The sequence below is a fragment of the Sander lucioperca genome, chromosome 7 (genome assembly GCF_008315115.2).
Source record: "Sander lucioperca isolate FBNREF2018 chromosome 7, SLUC_FBN_1.2, whole genome shotgun sequence".
NCBI classification, from domain to species: Eukaryota; Metazoa; Chordata; class Actinopteri; order Perciformes; family Percidae; genus Sander; species Sander lucioperca.
In genome coordinates, this window is record NC_050179.1 from 7,165,987 (window position 1) to 7,187,120 (window position 21,134).

The window sequence follows — 21,134 nt, forward strand, 5'->3', positions numbered from 1 at the left end:
CTTGTAAAACAGTGCTCTAAGACATGTGGACGTGGGAGCCGGAGCAGAGAGTCTTACTGTATGAACAACCTGGGTAGACGGCTGGTGGACCGGGAGTGCAACGAATATCAGAGGATGGTCACTGAAACCTGCAGCGACCAGCCGTGTCCGAAGTGGACTGTTAGCGAGTGGAGTGAGGTGGGAACCTCTCACGCACATTTATACACACAACCACACTTACAGAAGATTTGGATATATCTTTACAATCCCTAGAAGGAGACTGCAAAACAGCAAAAACTACCCTTCAGTACTGCTTAGCACTAATATAGTTTAAGTCAGGGATGTGTAATATGATACAGGGGGTGGACCAGAGCACCATAAAATATAATGCAGTTATTAGGTTACTAGCCACATCCAGTGCAGCCCAACATAACAGCCCTGCAATAAATCCTTCTTTATGAAGCTTATTTTATCGGGATTTATTGACACTGTCAGACTATACTATACTATTAATGTATCTCCATAATAATTTTAGAGGTTTAGTTTAGGTTTTAGGTGTAGTTTAAATTGCTGTTGCATAGTATTACAGTGTTTCTGATATGTTGTTTTCCCTCACTAGCATAGACAATTAGGGTAGAAATGGTGGTGTGCTGTCAACTATTTTATAACAGGTGAATGTCTGATTTTGAATGTCCACATGCACACACTCACGCATACTTTATATTAAATACTTTTTCTCGACCTTTTCCACCATCATCACACAACCTACCACACCCTACCACACACTCCTTCCCCACCCAGTGCCTGGTTACTTGTGGGAAGGGGATGAGGCACAGACAAGTGTCCTGCAATGTGGGAGCTGGGGAGGAAAAGCTGAGCGAGCACTTCTGCGACCCATCCAGCAAACCGCCTGCTGTGGGGAGCTGTGAGCTGCCCGAGTGTGCATCCTGGCAGGTCGGCGTATGGGGAGCGGTGAGTCGTGCAGACACACGCACGCACGCACGCACGCACGCACGCACGCACGCACGCACACACGCACGCACACACACACACACACACACACACACACACACACACACACACACACACACACACACACAGATGAGACATAGACACACTAGGGCGAGGTGACTTGATGCAGTGTTTGACTGAGGAAATGGGTTTCATGTGTAGCTGGCTGTCTAGGAGTTTGACTTATATCTGTTACTTCTGTGTGTGTGTGTGTGTGTGTGTGTGTGTGTGTGTCGTCACAGAGAGAGAATGTGGTGTGTAGCAGGGATGGTGTATATGTCAATGTGTGTGTGTGTGTGTGTGTGTGTGTGTGTGTGTGTGTGCAACCTGATATACCTGCAAGTTACGGAGGAGTGTGCTCTGACTCCAGCTGCCATTTCCTCCATGGTGCTTTCACTTTGCCCTCATATCCTGTCAGACTAAACCTGACCCACAGTGCACATGTACACACACACACACACACACACACACACACACACACACACACACACACACACACACACACACACACACACACACACACACACACCTTCCTATGCATTCAAATCTCTGTATAGGGTTAAGCACAAATTGAATGAAACATGTATGAATGGGTGTCTTTGGCCATTCATAGTCTAGTTTATACATACGTATAGTTTATATATACATATGTACATAGATCTAATGGCCTCCCACATGCGTTTGTATGAAGTCAGATAGTGGTATTTACAGAGCTGGAATATATTGGTTCGTTAATGCCTGTGTAATTATAATTTGCTGCTCAAATAAACCTATCCTGTGGCACTTCCTCTGCTCTCGTGTTGTACACGAATGTGGTCGGATTGCCTCGTGTGCGAGTTAAGAATTGGGTAAAGGGTTGAGTTAAGACTGTTAATGTGTATGTGAATGTGTGTGTGTGTGTGTGTGTGTGTGTGTGTGTGTGTGTGTGTGTGTGTGTGTGTGTGTGTGTGTGTGTGTGTGTGTGCGTGCGTGCATGTATGCATGCCTGTCAGAGTCTTACCCAGGCTCTGCTGAGCTGAATCTCGAATGAGGCCCTGTCTAAGATATCAACCTTGACATACTTAGATAGAGTTTGAGATAACTTGCGGTTGACTGGGCTTCTCTTTTTTTGTGTTCATGTGTGTGTATGTATGTGTGTGATTTTGTCTTTCAGTGTGCAGTGACCTGTGGCCATGGTTACCAGATGAGAGCTGTTAGGTGTGTGTCGGGAAACTACGGTGACACAGTAGACGATAGAGAGTGCAATGCTGCAGCGAGGCCTAGAGACAGTCAGGTAAAAATGTGTTAATAACTGCTCATACACTCTCCAAACTGCTCAAATAACCAAACGTTCAGTATTCAAGGTTCACCCTTATTTGTACCGGAGCCTATGATTTGCTCTTGGGGTAACGAAATAAAATGCAAGTTATAAGTTCTTGGTTAAAGGTTGTTTTTTTTTGTGTGTCCAATAACATTGAAATTTTCAGTTTACAATGAGCAGGGCCCTCTTGGACGTTATAAGAATATGCCTCTCCTAATATAGGTTTAAGGTTAATTTATTGACACAGGGTTGCACAAAGAAATGCAGTTGTAGTCCCGCTACACAAGAAGAACAATAGAAAAACAGTAGTGCATTCCTTGGAGTGCATTTTTTGAATTTGCATCAGGAGAAATGTAAACAGTAGCAACATAAACACTGGTGAATGTTCTGGGCAGATAATATGGCCAGCATCTTAACATTAAAAATTCGACACAATTTCAGTGGGTCCCATTTTGATATAAAAATATTGATCAGTTCAGCTTTAAATCTCCGGCTTGATTTTTGCAGAGAGTTCTGAGCCATAAAACATCACTAAGGGATGATTGAGCACAAGAACTGCTAGACTATTCAGCAATTTAGAGCATTGCTTCTCAAACTTGTTACACCACGTACCACTTCAGAAAATAGGCCATAATATTTTACAATTATGGCCCATGTTAAAATAGAGTAGCATAGGCCTACCATATTCAGCTATGGACAGTTCACGCAGGAGGCAGGTTTATTCCTAAAAACAATATTTATTGTTGACAGTCAGATCTAAAATCAAGCATGATTTAGCAACCACATTTTTTTGTTTCAGGGTCACTTAGAATCTGATTCCAGTGGATAAGGTTGTGTGTGAGTGACCACATTCATTCAGTTATTTTGATGTTTTATGTAAGGAGGGCCCTTGTCTATCATTCGTTGATTGTTTAAAAGCTGATCCACTCACAAAGTATCCTTGATCTTCACTCTTTGATGATGCTCCTAAATTAAGCATTTGACCTTCACTACAAACATTAATGAAGCGAAAGTCGTAACCTGGTTAACAGCTGCAGCGTCTTTAAACGTTTGCCTGTTCTGCTTTGCTTTGACCCAAAGTCCAAATTAGTGTCAAGGTGGACACGGACCATAAGGCTGCAGCACACATTACCTGAGTGGTTTGTACATAAGAGCTCTTAGACCCTGACAGACACAAGGATGGGGGCAGAGAGTGTTGAACTGATGACATTTCAGTCTCCACATCTGTCTCAGTTATTGGAATCGAGGTCACCACAATATGGACAGGCATTGTATAAGACGGGTCTACAAGCTTTGGGTAATGGAACTAAACAATAAAAGTAAAGGTTTTCTTTTTTTTCTTCTTTTTTACAGCTGGAGACATCCTCAACCTGGATCTTTGCATCCAAGGGAGCGTGTTTAGAAATATTTTTGTTTCAATGCAGTGATGTATGACTCACAATAATTAATAATTTTACTGTATTTGCACGTTGTTGTTTTTTGTAGGACTGTGAGATGCCGGCGTGTCCCTGGGCTTCTCCAGTACAAAGCACACCTCGTCCTGACAACTCCGCTCAGCTCCTGACTCAGTGGAGATATGGTTCCTGGACTGCTGTAAGGAAACAAATTGGGTTTATTGGGTCCATCGGAGCATATTACCGTCTGTGGGTTTACCTTATACAGTCCAAAGAATATACACAAGTGATGTGGTTTTTGTTAAATTGTAAACAAATTCTTGTAGTTTCATTCATCTTCCTGTGTGTGTGTGTGTGTGTGTGCGTGTGTGTGTGTGTGTGTGTGTGTGTGTGCGCACACGCGTGTTTGTGTTTGATTGAACAAAACCACACTCCAGTAATGAGTGGTCTTCTGCATGTGTGTTTGCAAATATTAGGTTGACATATTAAACTTAATTGTATATCCCAACATTCCTTCATTGTACAGGACCATGATCCTCTTTGGCATTGTCTCTTTTACCCCCTGATGCATCTACACACACACTTACATGCACACACATATACGGACACACACACAGGCTCCACTGTCTGGGCTGAGAGGCCCCTCTGTCTCGCTGATACTTTGCAATGTTACTCGTCACAAATGAAAACCAGATTTCATCTAAACACAAGTCTACAGTTTCTAAGATTGAACCCCGTCTGTCAATCTGAAAGTCAGTGTGAGCTCACATGTCAAAGAGGCCAGCGCCAGTGTGGTCTCACAGACACAAACACATACTGTAATACACACACCACACGTACACATGCATACATTCCCCCCAAGCAGTGGAACTGCCATTCTCTTTAGAGAGTCATTGATATGAGAGGGATATTAACATGCCTGTTTGAGCTGGAACCATTTGATTGCATTAGGTATTCATCCCCTCAGAAATGTTTACTACTGACACTAAATTTCCCTTGAGATGGCAGGTGTACAGCTATAGAATGTAAGCAGGTGAAAGTTGATCAGGGAGTCATTTCAGGACACCAGCAATGGTAAAGAAAAACATCAGTCTGAGAAATGTAAGTCTACGACATGTCTGTTATTTCCTACAACATGAAAACATGTCAGGAAGTATTACTGAGCTGCAAGAAATCCTCCTCTACAAAAAAAAATTGCATAATCTAGAGGAACTTGCTAGCATCAAACAAACAACCCTAAACCCAAGTCTATTTGTCAGATCAAGACCATTTGCCTTGAAACACGTTTAATAATTCAATGCAAATTGTTCTTGACAAGATTTTTTCTAAATTTCAAAAAAGAAAGATTTTTTTTTCTTGAAGTGTTTTGCATTGTGGTGGGAAAACTTCTCAACTCACAGGAGGTGATAGAAAATCTTATTGCAAAGAAACATGAATCAAAGAAAAGCTGAATTTGTTTTTACACCCATTTTGTATCCTTTTATAAGAAACAAAGGGGCCATTTGGTAACTTGACATTTTACATAATTGCAGCTTACCAATGTCACTTTATACTATACAATATCTAGGTAATTATATGTCTATTACAGGTACTATAGACCCACAGATACATGATATATATTGTATACAGTATATAGTATGTTCTTATTACCATTGTGGGCTGCCAATTTGCAAACATTGTATGGCACAGCTTACATAGCACTTATGTCATTTGTGTTGTGCAGCAGTGGCACTCTACCTAATTATGTTGTGTCAGGATAAGTAAAATGCAGCTAATGGCATCATTTTAAAAAACACACAATCAAAACAAATTCCACATGAGACAAATATTTATATCAGCTCTGCTTGTATCTGCATGTACTTCAGTGCTCGGTGTCCTGTGGCAAGGGGAAGCGGGCGCGTTATGTCAGCTGCAGAGATGCCCAGGGAGGGGTCGCTGACGAGTCACACTGCGCCCTCCTGCCCCGGCCCCCCGAGTCCTCAGCCTGCTTCAGCCCCTGTGGCCAATGGCGTGCCGGGGAGTGGTCTCCTGTGAGTAAAACATCCAACACTGTGTCCAATCAGTACAGCTGTTTTCCACTTCAGAGACTTTCAGTAATTACTCAGTTTATTCTTCCCCCAATGTTAAAATCACTGTGAAACAAAATGGGCATTTGGTACGGTTATGATCTTGGACAGTTAAGTATTGACTTGTGAATGTCAGCATGGCAAGAGCCAAAACTCTGGATGATGTCACTAAAATACCAGTGGTGGGATTGTTTAGCTGGCAGTTAAGGAGCCAGGGATGATCTACAGATACTGTCATGATCTTTTAATTGAGAGTTCATGTGAAATTAAGTAGTTTTAAAGATATAAGCCCAAATTAAATTTCTCAGAGGACAAAGTCTTAAGTTCATTAAATCATGTCATATTTAGTATATCTCTACTCACGTTGTATTCACAGATACAGACTCATGGAGCTTCACATCATGAAGCAATTCATGGGCAGGCAATCTCCAGTAACATCACGTAGCATCACATCAGTTTAATACACAGTTCTCATAGCAATGAAGACCATAAAGTTGAGTCCGTACTTTAAACAAGACTTCTACCTTTGAAGGATATCAAGCACTCAAAGTGAATTGTCAAAATTAGAGGAAAATAATTATTATTTTCCAAGATTGTTGAAATTATTGTTTGTTTATGAAATTGAAAGTCCTCTTCCCTCACCTCAGTTTTTAACACCTTGGTACTCTCTTCCCTGTCCCAGTGTTCAGTAACTTGTGGCGTTGGAAGAACCACCAGGCAGGTGGTCTGCTCTAACTACCACCAGCCAGTGGACCAGTCTTTCTGTGACCCGGATGAGAAGCCTGCGACAGAACAGGAGTGTACCGCTGCACCTTGCTCTTCTATCTACCATCGTCAGCGTATCAATGATCAGCCCTACGGACATCCCCAGGACCCAGGACGCCATCCTGGGCACAGCAGCTGGAATGTGCCCTCAGCTGACAACCAGTGGAGGACCGGACCCTGGGGCGCAGTATGTTAAACATGTGATCTTTGGGGAAATAGGGCTATGCAGAAATATTTTGTCTTGTGGTAGAATCATTTTAGAAATTCCAGTCAGAAGTTGCATCATTTACTTGTCGTGTTCAGGAAACCAATGAAGATCTTCTCATGGAGCCTTATAAATATTTTTTATTGGCACACAAAATTTTACTTTCATAAGTTTTTTTTTTATGTAAAGCCAGCATTATACATAGTATGTCATGAAGGCCTGTTTGTGTCTGTCAGTAAACACATTCTTGTAAACACATTCACTTGGAGGTAGCAGATGTTTCCTTTTCCCAGGGCAGAGGGCCATACATGGTAAAGGACTTTACAAACAGCACCAAGGGACAGATTGAAATGCATACTAGGGACTGCAGAGTATATATATATATATATATATATATATATATATATATACAAATAAATAATATACATTAAAATATATAAAATATAATATATATTTATATATTTTTTTTTGTTTTTTTATATATTTATTATATATATATATATATATATATATATATGTATGTAGGGTGAAATTGATTGGCCACGAACAAACTCATATGGTTCTTGGTAGTTCAGGTTCCTAATTATCTTAATGTCCTTGGCCTTGGTTGTAAAAAGCAGGCACAATATTTTTTTGTCAAGCTGAAGTTCATTAATTATTTGCACTTAACTGTGTCTGGTATTTTCAGATCTGCAAGGAATCTGCTTGTGCCAAAATAGATGTATTGGTGCAGTTGGGGTTGTGTCTCCTGTGTGTAGTTTTGTTTTCATGGTGCTATTTTGGCCATGTATTTTGCCATGAAATTGCTCTTGTGTACCCAGCTCAATCTTTTCACAAACACAAGAGCAAAGAGCTATTTTTGGTTTTACACGGTGGAGGCGCAAAATAGACCTTAGAAGCAATTCATAGGTAGCATGAGTTTAAGTCATGGATGCTTCTTTTTTTTAATATTATTGTCACCCAAAACCACTTGTAGGATGCAGGAGGGCCTTTTTAGTTGATTAAATCTTCGTCCATATAAGTATATGGTATGCGCTCTTTCGCCCTGAGTTTGTGCTTTCACTTTCATGAAAACAGAGCCCAGTGTGTAGTTTTAAAGAGAACATCTGCTCTTTGCTAGATGATAATTGACAACATTTGGCACCTAATGTTTCAGTTTTTTATTTAATTTCCCTAATAAGCACAATTCAGTTAATATATTGCTGTTACTCCATCAAAATACCTGGTTATTATACTGTGAAACTCTATTTTATTGATCAATGTTATGTTTGTTAGAAGGATAAAATGTTTCGTGGGGTTTTATCTTGTTTTTCTGAAAGCCATGAGGCGAACATTGTTCTATTTTGTGAATTTGTCCTCCCCAGCAGAGGCATTCATCTGAGTACACTGTTCAGTCTCACATGATGAACTTGACTGGAAGCGTGCTGCTGTTCAGGCTCACTCTGCGCTGTCCTCCCTCATATATAGAGAGCATTGAATGTGCTCACTCCCATTGACAGTAGGGATGTGTCATTTTAATTGGATGCAGAGCGTACCTACTGCTCTGTTCAAGGCTGTGTTGTTCAGTGTTTGAGATTGTCCTACATGGACTGATGTTTCCCATCTTTGGAAGACAATTTTGAACAGTGCAGCTGGACCTGATCTTGGCCAGACTCAGATAAATTCAGCATAACAGGTTGTGTATTGTGTTTGTGTGTGTGTGGTATATGTGCGCCTGCATATGCATCTGGTTTGTAAACACTGAAATCACAATATTTTATTCAGTGAAATCTGTGAAATCCTTGACCACACTATATTATGTTAGATGATAGATCAGTTTTCACAAATGTATCTGCTAGTGCTTTCTGAAGCTTCCAACCATATCACATGGCCTTCTTCAGCAAATAGAACTTGTGACATCATGTCATAATCCCATATCAGTGATAGATTGTTTTCCGATTTTTTTCAAAACTTTTCCTGAAAACTTTAATGACATCACATCCATGTTGGCCGAAAACCTGAGCATGGAGAACTGTAGGATACAGTCAAAAGCTCCAGAAAAAATGGGAAAGAGAAGGTTGAGTTTAGAATATTTAACATAGCTAAGAAAAAATAATGTACACATGGCAAAACTAAAATATATGTCCATTCCACCTATACCAATCATCTAACTAAGAAATTGTGTTCAGTTACTCATACTAGGCCTTTCATGCATAAAGTATATGTTGTACCTTTGTGTGTGCATGTGTTGTAGTCCTCATTGCCACGCTGTGTGCTCTGCAGTGTTCCAGTACCTGTGCCGGAGGCTTCCAGAGGCGAGTGGTGGTCTGTCAGGATGCTGATGGACGCAGCAACAGCTACTGCGATGAAAGGGTCAAACCTGCCGAGTCCAAGAGCTGCGACTCTGGGCCCTGTCCTCTGTGGAACTACGGTGTCTGGGGAGAGGTGAGGTTATATTTAGAGTCTGAAGCGGCATTCTCTTCCACTTTCTTTTCCCACACACCTTTTGTGTTTCATCCCTATCGTCTGTTATGTCTTCTCTGTCTGTAAGTCTGTCTCTCTCTTATCACTTGTTATACAAAAACCAGGCATTTGTCCAATCTCAGTCTGAAACAGCTGTTAGTTGGGTTAGTTAGGTTACTGGTGTTATAAAGTCAGTGCTGAAACAGTTCAGAAATTTCCCACTAAATTATAATTTAATACATAATTTTTTGTTTGCTAACCTCAGTGCACCCAGACCTGCGGTGGAGGAAGGAGGACTCGCCTGGTGGTTTGTCAAAGGCCTAACGGCCAGAGGCTAAACGATTACAACTGCGACATCCTGGACAAGCCACCCGACATGGAGCAATGCAACCTGCAGCCCTGCCCAGGCTCTGCCACCTGGCACCGCCGACCATGGAAGCCGGTACGATAGTACTTACTCATTTTCCTCCAACACTTATCTTCCTCACTGAGGGCGCGTCACTGTGAGTAGACATAGTGTGTGCTAAAATGACTTCAGACGTGTGTACTGAGTGTATTTTTAGCCTAAAACTGTAGGTGATCCTGAAGTGAGCGCTGGGTATCTAGCGCCACTGTTGGCTAGCCATCTCCAGCCCACCCAGATGGGCCCTGCAGTGGCATGGTGCTGATTAGAATCAAGAAAAAAAACCACAAAAACACAATGCTGCTCCACCTAGGGATTCAGTAAAAACACATGGATCCCATTTTGAGCCAAGACTCAAGATTAAGACCTATAAATCAGGACAGTGTTGTCCAACAATGCCATATATGTATAGAAGCATAACTCTAGAAAATATTTATTTCATATATGAGGCGTGAAGTAAATGTTCTTTGTTGTTATTGCTGTCTTCACCCTGTATCCGAAGTACACAAGTGTATATTTGTGTATAAGAGTTAATATTATGACCTTTTATTGAACAGCAACACATGACTGACGGTGTATTTTGTATGTGTATCTTTGTACAGTATGATTTTATTTTTCAAGTAGCTAGTTTTCGTTAATGAATATTCTATTTAATATTTTTGCTGGTGCTCTTGGTCAAACCTCTCGTATCTCTCTATGAGTAAATACAGTTTGTACAGAGGAAAATATTTTCAAACCATGTTTAATTTTTATTTTTGATAATGTGTTTTTTTACTAAAGTTGAAATGCAAAACGGCTTCATCTCTGTCAGAATAAACTATTTTAAATCATCTACATTGTCACAAAAGCAAACAAAATTATAAACAAAAGATACAAATACATCTTAAAAACAATATCCCAAAACTTAAAAATGCTGTAAGTGCCTTAAAATGCAGAATGATTGAAAAATAAGCCTTATACTGTGGGAAGCATTATTCTTAAGATATTATTCTTAAGATATTAATTGTTATTTTAAGTTTTAATAAAGTATATTGTACAATATATGATGTAGTCTATATCACATATGAAAACAGGCATAAATGCTTATAAACTACACTGTAATTACCATTTATACGTCTTTCTTCACCTGGTTCTTACTTTATGTACAGTCAAGCCATTGGGCACACTCAATTGTTTTTGTCAGATGTCACAAAAACAATGGTTTGTCAAAATGAATCATGTTGTTGAAAATGGTTGGCACTTTGGATTTAATCCTAACACCACATCTGTGAAAGGAAGTAAGTCTGAGGTTTAATCCAGTTGTTCTGCAAACAGCCACATGAACAAAAATGGCAACTTTAAAATGCAATTTATGGTCATATTGATATTCATTATGATAAGGTGCTATTCAATTTAACATTATATAATGGTGCATTGTCGGTATCAGGAAGATAGAGTTTTATCATATTTCCAAGCTTAGAATGAATTTATTTATTCTGTTAATGGTAGGCAGCATCAGTGCAGTTTATTGAACATAAAACTGTCAGTAATTCAAATTATCATTGGACCGTTCTTTTTCAGCTTTCATCGTTGTCCATAAAACAAACTAAAGCACACAGATACCTCCTTATAAAGTTTGTGTCATTTGTTGCTGTGTCTCTTTATTCCTTTGGCCAGTTTTTGTATTTCTGAAGGATTTTCTTTTTTTAAATGAAACTTATTTATTTGTTTACAATAGATTATTAATTGTTGCAGCTTTAATGTTTTGTTCCAGTTTAGATTGATGTAACACTTTACTTGAATTATTTGTCATTATAAACAGCACCACTACTGGTTGGGGCCTTTTACAGTATTCAAGGAGAATACCTGCTTGCCACTTTTGCCAGTGTCTGCAGTAATATCGACCTGATCAGTGATATCAACATGCTATTCCAAGGGCAACTATATAGGCTTTTGGGTAACAATCCTGCATGAGTGGCTTTGGTCCTGTTGTATTGAGTCACATACATTTTCAGATTCTAAGGCCAGCTTTGTTAGCATGTGTAATATATAAATGGTTGTTGGGAAGTGCAGATTTGATCTTAATAATATGGTCAAAAGAAGCTGCTCTTATCGCTTTGAGTTGCCTTAAAGAGCAACTAAACACGAGCTGAAATCTTGTTTTTACTGACCTTCAGTGGTTAAACCCTTTAACTTGCTGCAGGAATGTAAAGGTGCAATCCAGGGTGTGCCAGTACAGCATGACATCACTGATAGGCGTGGTTACAGGTGCAATTAGGCAGCGAAATACTGCTAGCAAGTATCTAGTTACACTTTAAGGTCATTTAGAGTTTGACAGCCATATGACAACTTATGACGTATCCTAGCAAATTTACAGCTTTCGCTCAATGCAGGAGCCACAGTATGTGTTGAACACTTTGCAGTGGTTGTGCAGCTTTGCAGATTCAGGCTCCTGCAAACTATTTGTGACCAGTTTTAAAATGTGACATGTAAGCACCCTGAATTATATTTTGTTTAAGGCAACATGAAATTATCTTGACACATATTTTAGGTGAAGTGTTGCAGTTGGCGCTTTATTTATGTCGGCGTCCTCTCAGCGAGGATTTGTGCAGTCTCCTTCTTTGTTCCTTTGCTTCTCCCGCTCTGTGTGTGTGTGTGTGTGTGTGTGTGTGTGTGTGTTTCATTCTCAACCAAGACTTCTACTACAACCAAGACTCCTCAGCCATGGCAGTTTCACTCCCACTCCTTCATTTAGTTTTAACCCTGTGGTGCAAAGTTGCTGAACTTAACGCGACAACTGTACTTTATTTTGCATATTTTCGTTGGTTGTTGTTCTTTTTGCTATTTATTTCATTCACATGCAAAATTATAAACATGTTGAATTGGCTTTTTCCCACTGTAAAGATTATTAAAGAAACATAACTGTGAAATTTGTGTTGTTTCTCAATGCAATATTCTGCTGGAAAACAAAATACAGGGCTGTACCTTTTAACAACTTTAGTGATTTCTACTCTAACGGAAGAGCTCAATTTGTGCTAGGTTATGAATACATAAATCCTCCTGACATCTCTCTAGGGAACAGACTTACAAGATGGGAAAACAAAATAAGACGCAAAACAGTAACACTTGGAATATAGTTTATTGCTTTAACAGTTGTTGACACAGTAGTTATTCTATCATATATAGTAGTTTTAACACTTTTTAGACACTTATATGCTCTGCTACACCATGGACATGCAATACAACTAGCAGTATATAGTGTGAAGCTGAGGTACTATAAAGGGTTCATAGAAAAGACTTGACTTGTACGTGATTTTGTGGTATTTTGGTATTTGACCTTCATTTAACTTCATTCTGTTTATCGGCCTTTTTCAGTAATCCATATTTAATACATGCCTCTGCATAATGTAGTTTAAAAACACTGCAGCCTTTTCCTTTCATGTTTTTTAACATTTTATTTTGTAATGTCCCTGGAGAAAATATACAGTCCAAATCAAACTTTGGTGCTGGGTGGCACATCTGTTTACCATTGCATTAATGGAGCTCTCTGTAATGCATTTGGCAGGAGACCTACAGAGTATTACTTGCGCTACAACAATAATTGGTATTAATGCATGCTGGCAAGGGTTGTTTAGTTGAAGAGATCCAAAAGAAAGCCATGGAAAGCCAATATTTAAAACTGCTGATTGAATTATGTATTTGATATTGTTCTGAGGTCATTCTTTAAAAGGAAACACACATTGAAATAGCTTTTTAAAGCACCTGTGTGAGAAGTATTATCTGACAGTATATTTAAATAATGTAGTTATTCATTGTATAAGTACAATGTTTACCATAGACTTCATGCAACTCATAATAGACCATATCAGTACATTATATTATAGGAAACCTCAAATTAACCAACTGCAGTGAAGCATATATTTAATATGGCTATATATAAAGCACAAGTGAAGCATGTGATTCAATTAAAATTATTAGACTTAAATCAAAGGGTAACATTGGTTAACAAATTACCTTTATACAATTACCTTCTATCATATATTACAGGAAGCTGTCACAACATTTTTTTTAAACATTTTAATCATTTCATAGAACCAAACATTAAACATTGTCTCAGTGAAATGGCAGAACTTTAGAAGCTGATGGTCTATTAGAGGACAGAGGGTAATAAAATGGTCAAGGGGTTCTTGTATTACATAACATTGTCAACATTTCTCATGGCTTCAGAGTGCGTCTTACCTTATGTAATGGCCTCTTCTGTTGGTAGTATCCCCAAAGTATTCTTCTGTGCTAAATAAAAATACTTTTTTTGCAACAGCAATATCGGTCACATCAGTTTGTAGCAGTAGCTCAACAAAAAAATCCTGGTAGTTTTTTCAGTATATCAAATATATTCTTAAATATATATCACACATGAAAAAGATTCAATATTATTGTATACTGTTTAATCCCCTCTTGGGGAAGTAGTTAACACATTTATTATTCCACAGATACCATTATGTATAAGACATTTTAGCCAAGCCATTACTATCTATAACTTGCTTACAGAGAAATGGCTTTTATTAATGATGGTATTCTACCCTCTTGACAATGTTTACAAATCTGCAATGCTTTCTGATAAACATTTGATCAACGACTAATCTTTTACGCTGGCATTCAATAACAGAAGGACAATTATGTCCAAAACTATTTTTCAAATGTCATTTCATTTATTGCTTTAGTTTGTCTCTCCAAAATAATCTGCCTCCATTTTTCTCCCTGGACCTTTAATTATTTCTAGTCTAGCAGTGACAGCTTCAAAATGAATGAATGATTGCCAAAAGCTATATTTATTTTCCAAATACAGGTCACCAAAACATATATATGTCATATAAAGAAGAAAAGACACAACACAATCATCACATTTATTGCACAAATTTATGATTGCAGACACAGTTCAACATAAACTATCAGGAAATGTAAATATCATTAACTAATAGTAATTACCTTAAAAGTAATGTTGAAGTCAGTGTGTGCAGGCAGCAACAGTAAGGCTGTGTGTGATAAATTGGCAACCAAGGCACCATTTTAGTAATTTATGCCTGTTTGTTGCTAACAAAAACATACCGTTTCCTGTCAAGAGTGGGGTTCCCATGGAGGGGGGATGGCAGTTTAGCGTCTGTGAACTAATCAGGCTGCTTCAAATGAAATCCACATGCACACCATTGACATACTTGACTTTGGCCTGAGGGCAGTGGGCGAGAACACTCTCCGAACCTGTCACCCTGGGGTCAGTTGTTTGTGACATCATTGGGCTTGTGTTTCCTGATCCTGCACATATGCCAGCCGAGTGTGAACAATAGAAGCAGTGGCTGGAAGGTCCCCCTGGTCCTCACAAGCACGGTTCTTGTCATGGCTTTAATTTAAATCTGAGTGGGGAGATAATGTTTCAATTTGGCCTTTGAGAGAAAACAAAATAGTTCAGTTGATGATTCGCTGGTTAAAAGTCAAGCACTATGGCCTACAGATTTTGGCACACCATTAAGACTTGGGAGACAGAAAACCAGATGCTGTTCGATGTTATCTGTTCTAAATATTTGGATCACAGCATGGCTTTCGCATTAGGAATGGAGGTCTCTTTTGGGTCAAGCAGTCAAATAACCTGAAGATAGGCTTAACATATTACCCACTGTAATATCTATTTTGTTCGCTATCATTTGCATAAACACAATTATTTGTAGCTTAGAGAGCCGTTAAAAGATCATATTAATGCTGTCCCTGTAGAGGCTAAGCCCAAGGAATAAGAGTTGACTCGGAATCACAATGAGTTTGTGCAGGGCATTGGAAGAAATTAAGAGAGAAGCCAATCTAGTAAGGGTAGATGTTATTTTGTGGGTGATCCGCGTTGGGAGCAGATGCAGTGAGATGAAATGAGAGGAGACAGGGCGTGAAAGTCTGGAAGCATTTATGTTGGTCTACCCAAGGCTCGTCGAATGATAGGGAACATGGCCTTACTTTGACACAGGTTGAGAGCGCCTGCTTTTCCTCAACTCATCGGACAAGTATTATAAAGTTCTTTTAAGCCTCTAGGAGTCACTTCTTAGATTCCACTTAAATGTATATTCTTCTCACATGAGGCTACCGCGTCAGACTTGTTGGGGCCTGGTCCTGTTCAGGCCTGTCAATGCTACGAGTTGATGGAGTGAAATGGAGTTTATGGTACTCAACATCTCTGTCAAAGAGCTTTTTCCCCACTTAGGGAAGAGGCAGGGATAGATTGGTGTGTGTTCAAACCCACTTTAAGTAACAGAGAGCTAATAGTCCGTTTCAACTTCAACGTACAACACTGTGTGATACTTCAGCTAGAGATTTAGCTGTACTTGTTTCGTACTATCTGACTGCATGTGCTGTACTTTCCATGTGACTTATACCTGTCAGGTCTGTTTCTAATGGTTCTATGTTAGCAGGGCCACTGGTCGACAGATGTGAGGAAATTCCAGTATGTCAGTCAGTACCTGTTACACTATTCATCAAAGTTGTTTCCACTTGCTACTAAAAGACACAAACATTCACTGTTGAGTATTCCCGCACTGTATATTTCTAGGGCTGTAACGATTGTTGTCATTATTAATTAATCTGCCAATTAATTGTTTGGTCTATAGTACTGCAGTAGATCCTCACAATTGAGAAACTGAAACCAAATCAAATATTTGCCATTTTTGCTTGAAAATTTGACTTAATTAATCGATTGTCAAAATAGTTTCTAATACATTTTCTCTTGATCAACTAATTGATTAACCGCCTTTTTGTTGCAGCTCTAGGTACATTTTTACAAGATGCAACATTTCAGCATGGGAGCAGTTAGAATGTGCAACTACTTTTCCTTCTTTATTTGTCAAAATGACAAAAGCTGTCAAGGAGGGCCTGTATTTTGCATTACCAATGCCTCTATCTCTTGTCGTCTACTGTGTCTTTTTCTCTCGTTTGAGTGTTTACCATCGATGAAAATTGGAGAGTCTACGAAAGGATCCTACTTGTTGAATCTGAGGGGCTAAAACTAAACCCTAATGTTTATTTTTTGACATTGTAGACATATGAAAATCATTTGTAGCTGTGCTGGAAATGTATCAACCAGGCAGGGTACATCAAGAACAATTTATTTTTCACTTTTAATTTATTCATTTTTCTCACTGTTTTTCCTTTGATGGAGGCATTTGTCCGATGTCAAGGCCCATGGTCATGGCACAAGATTAGCAAAGATTCAAAAAGAAATACAGTGGAAAAAGGGGTTTGGGTGGTAAACACTGCAATTTGCACTTAAATACCAATAGAGCTCCCTATCGCCTCTATAATAGAGATATTGGAATATTTGTTCTGCTTTTGGATTTGTGGTAACAAGACACACACATACCAGGTATTTATTTTCCTCCATGTCCTATTTTTGTCCAAAAGACCATGGAAAACGATATTATTTTCCTCTCTCTTTATATCTTTTTTTCTTCTTCTTGTAAATGTAGATACAAGGTCAGGATCGTCCACTTTCTGGAGCTTTTCCATACTTCGCTGTATGCAAGCTGTGGCAAGCTGGTTGCTATGACAGATTACAAAAGCAGCTGTGTAACATTTAGCAGGAAGAGGGACTTAGACTTGAACGTTCGGTGTCAAAGGACACTATTTTATAACTTTATGGCTGGTCTGCTGTATTTTTCATGTTCTGTCATCAATAATTAGCTTTTTTTGATCTTTTCTATAGTTATTCTCATTCCCATCTGCAGCAGAGTACTGAATTGAGCTGTGCTGCATGTTTCAGTATAACAGTAATGGAAAAAGCTCTAAGGGGAATGTTTGGACAGACGGAAAAACTCAGCTGTTTTGTCATTTTGTTTTGACTTATGGTTTCTTGGTGTATCTATTCTGAGTGGTGTTGACTTAAAAAGGAAACTGTGTTGAAGAAACAGTATATGCCTACTCAACCAGTTGTTTATTTAACTTTTTAAACATGGCAAAGTCATACTTTGACATGGAGTGCAGAATAGTTTTAGTACGCTGCAGCTCCTGCCGCTGACTGTCTGTCAGGAACTGCATTGACAGAGACAGGAAATTATTTCCACATCATATAATCAGTCAGATCCTGCTGTGAATAATATGGCAAAATCAACTTGTCACATCTGAAATTCACCACTGTACTGTGCTTTACTGTCAGCAAAAGATATCTATATTTTGCACGTGGATATATTTGCTTGTACTTTTGTTTGAATACATCTTATGGTCTCTATAGTTCAAAGCATGTTGTGAGATTGGGCATGGATAAAGTTAGTAAAGGTTAGCATGAGGTGAGTTGGATTTATAGATTTCACACTGCTCCTGTGCGTGGTTTCAAACAAGTCTGGATAGCTATTTTGGCCTGATGGATAAAAGATCTATGACTCTTGACATTCCTCTGCCCCATGACGCCGCTCTTACCAGCTGTTCCCATGTTGACAACATGTGTTGTTTTGACTTCTGTCTTTGAAACTTCCCAGCAAACAAGACCATGAAGCAGCCTGCATGTTCTGTGACCCTTATCTTCCTCCCTCGTGTCTCCTCCTTTCTCTGATTTGCAGTTTAAGCTATTTCACCAGAGGAAATGATGATACTGATTAAGCTATAACAAAAGACATGACACTATCTTAAGCATGCAGTTCCCAATTGTTACTACTTGCTCATTGCATGATCTGTTTTACAGATAAATTACAGTTTTGCATGAGCATTGTTGACCATATAGAGCAGTTACCTTTTTAGTATCTCACAACCTTGACAACATGTAGCACAGAGTATAATTCTACGCTCCCTTCACACTCTACACTTGCAAGTTTGTTCTTGCTCTGGGTCAACACTGAGCTCCTTTGAAGAGTCCATGTAACTACAGTTACCATATGCTTGGTATTACCATCCTCTTGCATTGCAAGCGTGCTGCAATGTGATTGGAATTCAACCTTGGCTGTCACATTTTAAGATATGGTCTCACTTAGAACCATTAAATATAGGAAAGATATAACCACAAACTCATTTGTGGTCTAAATTGCCTTTACTAATATCAACCTTTACTTTTACACTTAATAATGCATCATTTCTATCAAAACTTTCATGGTACATTACTAACTAGTCCTGTTAGCAGATTGTGTTTCATAATACAATTAGTTTCATTATTAAAATTAAATGTAAGAATAAACTAGTATGTCAAACAGTAATGTTAAATACAGATATCGTTATCACTGATCTGGTAAAATCTGACATTTGGAAAAACTCACATCAGATGTTTATAAGGGTCTTTTTGATTTCTAAGCTGCAACATAAACTGTTGTTTTCAAAACCGTCAGTTCTACTTTTGTAGCGTAATTATAGCTCTTACAGTAATAAATGTTTAATGTACTGCTTGAGGCCATAGTGATCAGTGATCAAACAAATGTATATTCACACACAAAGCAGTTTTGATTGTTTTTTTTGTGGAATCTACCTCCTCTGTGTGAAGTACTGTACAGTATTACCTTAGCTGCTTGATAGCCATATTGGCTGAGTGACAGAAATGTAAACTCTATTCAAGTTTCTCTTGGTTGCAGTTTCCATATGTCCTATTGGCTTACCTGTTCACAGTAAAGCAGTGGGTGGGGTCATCTTGAGGTTGACGCCTGCCAGTCCTAGACAAAGACATTATTGCTCAAAAAAAGTATCTGATATCAGTCTGGTTATCCTGTTAGAAGTTATCTGAAAGACATCTTTTGTTAATTTAATGAAAATCAGACATTTATGTTTAAAACTCCCAGGCTGTTTTATGGTTTAAATGGTTTAAGGCATGAATTAGCTGGGTCTGGTTTAGCACTCAATTATGTTCCATAAATGTGAAACTCTATCAAATCAAGAAAACCACTTTAGGGCCACAAAGTCAAATAATTAAGAGCTGCCTGTTCATTACATATGGCTTTAAATATCAATAATGTCTCTCTCTCTCTCTGCAGACGTTCTGTTCTGCTTGGAAGAAACTTGTTTCCCAAAGGCAGTTGAGTCATCCCATTTTGTAGTAATCCACATTATGCCTAGATGATCCTCACTGGATTATAGTAGAATTAACCTGCCTAATCATGTGAAATTAATTGCTGGGACAACGTGGGTGGGCAAGAGTGTTTAATTTCCCGTGTGACCCATTGATTTATGTGGGTTTTTTTCCAGAGTTGTTGCTCTCCTTCATGTTAAAGTGATAATCTTTCCATATATTCAAAACACTCTCACACCTCAGCAACATATTATTGTAACACCAGAGCACCAACATAACCTGTTCAAATGGAATATGACATTTATAGTTCAAATAAATTACATGCACCAAATACTAAATACTATAATTTTTAATTTTTAATAATCAGGTACCAACCCTCAAAGGACATGCAATCATTCATTTTAAATTTGACATTCACCAAACACAGACGCAACTATTTTTTTACGCAAAGAAAATAAAGCAGCTAGACGGTAACTTGTCACACTTGTAGCGGCTGAAAGTAAGTGACAAGTGGAATAGTCTTACCTGAGTGGGTGCTGGTGAGTGAAGCAGCCCAGCTGTAGATCGGTGAAGCAGAGGTCCCTGAGTCCTTGCCCCCTTATTGCTCTCAGAGGTGAAGCTGTCCTCTGGTCCCACGAGCTGTGCCAGCTCTCTGTGCTCTGTATTACCAGCCCTGATTAACTAATGGCTGACAGATGAGGTTGGCAGGGTGGAGGGAGGAGCACATCGCCATATAGCGTCTTTTCTCCCACCGCTAAAATGCAGAGACAGTTCAGCTGGGGGAGCACAGCCCGTATGGCTGCGATTTCCTTTCTTCCTCCCTTTTTTTTCTTTTTTTTTTTCCTCTTGCTTTTACAGGGGTAAGGAGGGGCTAACCCTCTGCCTCACCCAACGTGTTTGCCTGTCTCTGGTCTTGTCTGAGGTAGAGGGAGTTATGTTATCATTTTTGAGTGAGTGTGCAGCGGTGTATGTGAATCCGCCATGCTCAGGACTAGTCACTCAGCTCTGGCCTCTGGCTTTGATGTTCTCCGTCAGCTGAGCCGGCCCTGTGTTTAAAATGCCTCGGTAATTACAATGTGTACGATACATGCGTGTGCATTGTCAACCACTGCCCTTACCACACTTAAGAAGAAAAGGCTGGAGGTGGCTTTGTTTGAAGGGTTCAAATGGATGCTCAAACGTTGATCGGTAGAGATTTGGGAAAACGGCCTTTTAGATGGAGAAAGAAAAGACAAAATCCTCAAGACATTTGCGAATTTAGGTTTCCATGGTCTATCATCTGTAGTATGATGAGCACTATGAGCCCATAGGAAAAAAATGTGTGTTTGGTGTTATGCAACATTCTGAGATCATAATTAGAGGACAATGCAATATTATGTTGATTATCTGGACTGGAAAATATGCTAAGACAAAATGCAACTCTCCTCATCTTGTGTATTCGATTCCAGCACCCCATTTTTGGAGTGGCTTTGTATGGGGGCGCTCACTCGTCAAGCAGAAATAGCGGGCACCCTAATTGCTGTCTGGCCTCATGGGGACCGAAGACTAGAATATTTTCAACTACAGTCTAATGCCTTTTCA

The 21,134-nt window shown here is 39.1% G+C and overlaps 1 protein-coding gene and 1 long non-coding RNA gene across 2 annotated transcripts in view; one reads left to right on the forward strand and one right to left on the reverse strand.

Moving 5' to 3' along the window:
* The window catches only part of LOC116038403 (A disintegrin and metalloproteinase with thrombospondin motifs 20), an 84,189-nt gene that overhangs the window by 47,544 nt on the left and 15,511 nt on the right, over positions 1 to 21,134 (forward strand). The window contains exons 21-28 of the mRNA XM_031282783.2: positions 13 to 177; positions 781 to 951; positions 2,144 to 2,263; positions 3,776 to 3,883; positions 5,550 to 5,714; positions 6,433 to 6,702; positions 8,983 to 9,144; positions 9,428 to 9,604. Of these exons, the coding sequence (XP_031138643.1) occupies positions 13 to 177; positions 781 to 951; positions 2,144 to 2,263; positions 3,776 to 3,883; positions 5,550 to 5,714; positions 6,433 to 6,702; positions 8,983 to 9,144; positions 9,428 to 9,604 (1,338 nt within the window). The remainder of the gene's footprint in view (positions 1 to 12; positions 178 to 780; positions 952 to 2,143; positions 2,264 to 3,775; positions 3,884 to 5,549; positions 5,715 to 6,432; positions 6,703 to 8,982; positions 9,145 to 9,427; positions 9,605 to 21,134) is intronic.
* LOC116038404 lies at positions 12,665 to 20,386 on the reverse strand. Its single transcript, XR_004102102.2, has 3 exons — positions 20,079 to 20,386; positions 19,147 to 19,200; positions 12,665 to 14,952 (listed from the first exon to the last, which is right to left on the reverse strand). It is a non-coding gene; the product is annotated as an uncharacterized LOC116038404 (long non-coding RNA).